This window comes from Lucilia sericata, unplaced genomic scaffold, assembly GCF_015586225.1.
Source record: "Lucilia sericata isolate MDLA Ls3-8-SP2 unplaced genomic scaffold, ASM1558622v1 Contig002101F_arrow, whole genome shotgun sequence".
NCBI classification, from domain to species: domain Eukaryota; kingdom Metazoa; phylum Arthropoda; class Insecta; order Diptera; family Calliphoridae; genus Lucilia; species Lucilia sericata.
This window is the reverse complement of record NW_023995951.1, coordinates 49614-55348: the sequence shown is the minus strand read 5'-3', so window position 1 is coordinate 55348 and position 5735 is coordinate 49614. Positions and strand designations below refer to the sequence as shown.

Sequence of the window (5735 nt, the reverse complement as noted above, 5' to 3'; positions counted from 1 at the left end):
ACAGAACTAGACAGAACTAGAACAGAACTAGAACAGAAACTAGAACAGAACTAGAACAGAACTAGAACAGAACTAGAACAGAACTAGAACAGAACTAGAACAGAACAGAACTAGAACAGAACTAGAACAGAACTAGAACAGAACTAGAACTAGAACAGAACTAGAACAGAACTAGAACAGAACTAGAACAGAACTAGAACAGAACTAGAACAGAACTAGAACAGAACTAGAACAGAACTAGAACAGAACTAGAACAGAACTAGAACAGAACTAGAACAGAACTAGAACAGAACTAGAACAGAACTAGAACAGAACTAGAACAGAACTAGAACAGAACTAGAACAGAACTAGAACAGAACTAGAACAGAACTAGAACAGAACTAGAACAGAACTAGAACAGAACTAGAACAGAACTAGAACAGAACTAGAACAGAACTAGAACAGAACTAGAACAGAACTAGAACAGAACTAGAACAGAACTAGAACAGAACTAGAACAGAACTAGACTAGAACAGAACTAGAACAGAACTAGAACAGAACTAGAACAGAACTAGAACAGAACTAGAACAGAACTAGAACAGAACTAGAACAGAACTAGAACAGAACTAGAACAGAACTAGAACAACTAGAACAGAACTAGAACACTGAACTACTAGAACTGAACTAGAACTGAACTAGAACTGAACTAGAACTGAACTAGAACTGAACTAGAACTGAACTAGAACTGAACTAGAACTGAACTAGAACTGAACTAGAACAGAACTAGAACAGAAGTAGAACTGAACTAGAACTGAACTAGAACTGAACTAGAACTGAACTAGAACTGAACTAGAACTGAACTAGAACTGAACTAGAACAGAACTAGAACAGAAGTAGAACTGAACTAGAACTGAACTAGAACTGAACTAGAACAGAAGTAGAACTGAACTAGAACTGAACTAGAACAGAACTAGAACATAACTAGAACAGAACTAGAACAGAACTAGAACAGAACTAGAACAGAACTAGAACAGAACTAGAACAGAACTAGAACAGAACTAGAACAGAACTAGAACAGAACTGGAACAGAACTAGAACAGAACTAAAACTGAACTAGTACTGAACTAGAACAGAATTAGTACAGAATTAGATTTTTTACATAATTTTTGCTTTTTGCTTCTATTGTTCACTTTTAAAATCCTTTCCTCTTATTTTATAGTAAATATAATTTAAATAAAAATTATTTTTTATACAAAATTTAGTTTTCTTAACAATTTCTTAAAAACTAAAGCTTAACAAATTAAAATAGAAGTTTGTTGGTTTTTTTTTGTTGATACTAAAATTACTTAAAAATTAAATGAAATTAAAGTTTTAACGATTTTTTGTATTATTATTGTTTATTTTAGTTAATTTTTTTTAGCACATGGAGGAAGGACTTGATGTTACAGACTTTAAAAATGGAAACAAAAAGATTTAACTTAAATTAAAAAATTAAAAAGAAAAGCAAGATTTTCTTGAAAATAAATTTCTTTAAAAAGTAATGAGAGTTTTAGTTTATGTTTGTTTTAAAACTATTTGTATTCAACTTATAATGTAGGGCACATGTAAAGCTTTTTACTCATGATGATAAATTTAAAAAATAAAATTAATTTAAAAATAATTAAGCAAATATGTTTTGTTTAACTTAAAATTATAGTTAAATAATATTACAAAATAATAAAAGGGTTTGGCAAAAGGTGGAGTATATCAGTACTATTTTGTTAATTTTCAAAACCTTTTACTAATGATAATCTAACACCCTTTTTTGAATACTAAATTTTGGTTGTATTCCACTCAAAGCTTAAGAGTGTTTGTTTAAAGTTTATACACTTTAAACCTATTTTATTACTAGATTTTATTTTTTAACTTTTAACGAAAAAAAAAAATAATATTTTGAGCACTCAATTGCTTTGTGGTCACATTTTGTTATTATAATTTTATAATTTTTGTCAATTATTTTTTTTATACAATTATTATAAACACATCACTTAACTTATTTTTAATAGTTTTTCTTTTGTTCTTGTCATACTTTCACATTTATAATTTTTAAAATTTCTTTTCAAATTTGCTGCAGCTTAAAACTAACTTACACATATGCCTGCCCTCGGGTTCTCGTCTCTTTACCCTGCAGTCTCTCCACAAAGTTACGCCAACTCACCACCGTCTTACTCGAATACAGCCATACACTTGAGGTAACACCCACTAGCATTGAACACAAATATTTGACCATATAAATCTGGAAAATAGGCCTTGACTCAGAACCATCTGGTCGTGGCAGGGGGCAAGGTATTGAGAAAGGTTTACAGATATCGCGATGCCATTGTATCATCCATTCATCGAAGTTATAGTATTCATAGAATAAGCATCCCAAATAGCCTAGAGCGGGTAAGATGAAGAGACCCGAAAAGAAACCTATACGCATCATTAAGCGTTCTAATTTATCAGTACGTTTGCCATCGGTCTTCATGACGGTGCGTATGCGAAAGAGTGAGACGAAACCAGCTAGAAGGAAGAGAGCTCCAATTGACAAATATATACACAAAGGTATGATGAGAAAAACACCCAGGGAATGGGTGTCTAATTGACCCACAAAGCACACTCCAGAAAGAATGTCACCTGAAAGAGAGATAATAATACAAAAATTAACAATAAATTTAAAAAATTTTGAGAACTAATAAAAAAAGAAAGCTTTCAAAGGCCGACCTAAAAAGCTTTTATTACATAAAGTTCAATAATAATTTTAATAGAAAAAATCTTTACTAATATTTGTTTAAATGAAAAACAACTTATAAAAGAGAAAGCTCTCAAAAATGTTTAATAGAAGATGATCCGAAAAGCTTTTCATACAAAAAGCTCTGAAAAGTTTTTAGTATTATACATTATTAATAATTTTTCTAATACCAAAAGCTGCGGAAAAAAGGAGAAAGTTCTCAAAAGCTTTTATTACAAAAAGCTCTACAAAGATTTTTACGGAAAAAATCTGTAATGGATTTTTAAAATAAGAAAAGAATATTAACAAAAAATCTTTTAATATGAAAAATCTTTAATAAGTTTTTAAATAAAAAAAAGTTTTTAAAAGAGAAAGCTCTCAAAAGCATTTTTTACAAAATACTCTTCAATGACTTAAACACAAAATGAGAAAAGCTTATAAAAAAAGCTCTCAAGAGCTTTTAAAAGAAGACACTCTAATAAACTTTTAATACAAAAAGCTCTTTTAAGTTTTTTTTTACTTTTATACAAAGCATTATATTAAAAAAGCTCCACAAAGCATTATATTAAAAAAGCTCCACAAAGATTTTTATTAAAAAAGCTTCGACAAAATTTTTTGATAAAAAGCTCTAAAACTGAATTTTTTTTGTTAGAAAACTCTACAAAGCTTTTTTAATTAAAATGTTGTATAAAGCATTGTATACAAAAAGCTCTACAAAAATAATGTTTTTATGAAAAAAAGCTCTACAAAGATTTTCATTAAAAAAAGCTCTGCGAAGATTTTTATTTGAGAAGCTCTACAAAGATTGTTATTAAAAAAGCTCTGCAAAAATTGTATCAGTAAGATCTTCAAAAGATTTTTATTAAACTGTTATATAAAGAATTAAGTGCAAAAAGCTCCACTAAGTTTTTTATTTCAAAATCTCTGCAAAGTTTTTTTATTAAAAAAGCTCTACGAAGCTTATTACTTAAAAACTTATTTTTTTTCACTTGAAACGCTATTTTAAACAATGCTTAATGTTAAAAAAGCTTTTTACTGAAAACTTCTTACTTTTTGCTTAAAAATTATTTTTATTAAAAAAGCTTTAAAACTCTTATTATTAAAATAATTTAAAAATAGTATTTATTAATTTTACTCTTTTATAAAAAAGCTTATTTTAAGCTTTAATAATTTTAGAAAAAAAAACTTTTACCAGCTTTATAAAAACTTAAAATAAAAATTGTTCTAATAAAAAAACAAATTTTAAAGCTTTAAAAATATATTTTATTAATGAAACTTTTAAAAGCTTTTTATAAAAAAAAACTGCAAGGCTTTTCAAACATTTGATCAGAAAAGCTCTAAAAAGTTTTAAAAACTTTTTGTTAAAAAACTTGAAAAGCTTTATATTAAAAAACTTTAAGAAAGCTCTTTATTAAAAAACTTAAAGAAATCTTTGTATTAAAATAGCTTTAAACATTTTAAAAGGTTTTTATTAAAAAAGCTTTAAAAGCTTTTTTGCTAAAAAGCTCTTATATATAATTAGCTTTTTTGTTAAAAAAAAAACTTTGAAAAGCTTTAATAAACTTTTTTTAAATAGTTCTAAAAAGCTTTACTTATTGCTTTTTCTTTAAAAACTTGTTTTATACAGCTCTTATAAGTAAAAATTAGTATGGTTTTTGTAACAATTTGGTCAAGTCTTATTACAAGTTTATGTTGTTGTTTATTTTTACCAAAAAACCAGTAGCTAAACATTTAGTTTATATAACATTTCTGGAAATTATTTAAAATTCCTAGAAAAAAAAAAAAAACTAAACACACAAAACTATTAAATAATAAACGAAAAACATTTGTCTTTAGATTTCAAGTGTAATATGTATTTGCGGCCACATTATTATCAAGTTTAAAAGATCTTTTTATCTAGAAAATTTTAAACTCTTCATTAACCATGACAATTGTAGAAACAGAAAATTATGTTTATTAACGAACAAACGAAAACCAGTTCAAAAGAAAAATAAAAAAAAACATAAACAATTGTAACAAGACTTAGAGGGAAAGACAGACGCAAGGAATTAGATTAAACTACAAACAAAATACTTAAATAATGGCTTAATTTACTCTTAAAAGTAATAAAATCTAAGAAGAAACTTTTAAAAGTAATAAAAACAAACACAACGCTGATTATGCTGGAAAAGAAATAGGCAGGGAAATGATGATCGTTAAGTAATTTCACTGAGACACTTTGCCACAATTAAGCGGTTTTCAGCGGGTTTTTACTAAAGATAGATGAGGGGGTAGTTGCTCGTGGTTAAGCTGTTTTGTTATGTATATTTGTGATCTATAATAAAACATTTTTATTATATAATTATTTTATATACATGTGAGCTTAATAAACAACAGTTTTCTGTCGAAGACATAAAACTGTCATCTGTTTTTGAGAAAGAGTTTATAAATAAAAGTGACATCAGATCTGTTGAAATAAATTAGTTTAATTAAATGTCAATAATTTAAGATGGAAATGAAAACTCTAGAGCACAGGCATGGACAATTTAGACTATAGGCTAGACTATAGACTAGACAAGACTATAGACTAGACTATATACTAGACTATAGACTAGACTATAGACTAGACTATAGACTAGACTATAGACAAGACTGTAGACTAGATTATAGACTAGACTATAGACTAGACTATAGACTAGACTATAGACTTGACTATTGACTAGACTATAGACTAGACTATAGACTTGACTATAGACTAGACTATAGACTAGACTATAGACTAGACTATAGACTAGACTATAGACCAGACTATAGACTAGACTATAGACTAGACTATAGACTAGACAATAGACTAGAATATAGACTGGACTATAGACTAGACTATAGACTAGACTATAGATTAGACTATAGACTAGACTATAGAATAGACTATAGACTAGACTATAGACTAGACTATAGACTAGACTATAGACTAGACTATAGACTAGACTATAGACTAGACTATAGACTAGACTATAGACTAGACTAT

At 27.4% G+C, this 5735-nt stretch overlaps 1 protein-coding gene across 1 annotated transcript; it reads right to left on the bottom strand.

Moving 5' to 3' along the window:
• Positions 1-2176: 2176 nt before the first annotated feature.
• On the bottom strand, positions 2177-2634 carry LOC119613391 (frizzled-like; the record flags this gene model as incomplete). The annotated part of the gene is made up of 1 exon (XM_037969424.1): positions 2177-2634. A coding segment is annotated over one exon (458 nt), but the record flags the coding sequence as incomplete, so codon positions are not given.
• Between the last annotated feature and the right edge of the window lie 3101 nt (positions 2635-5735).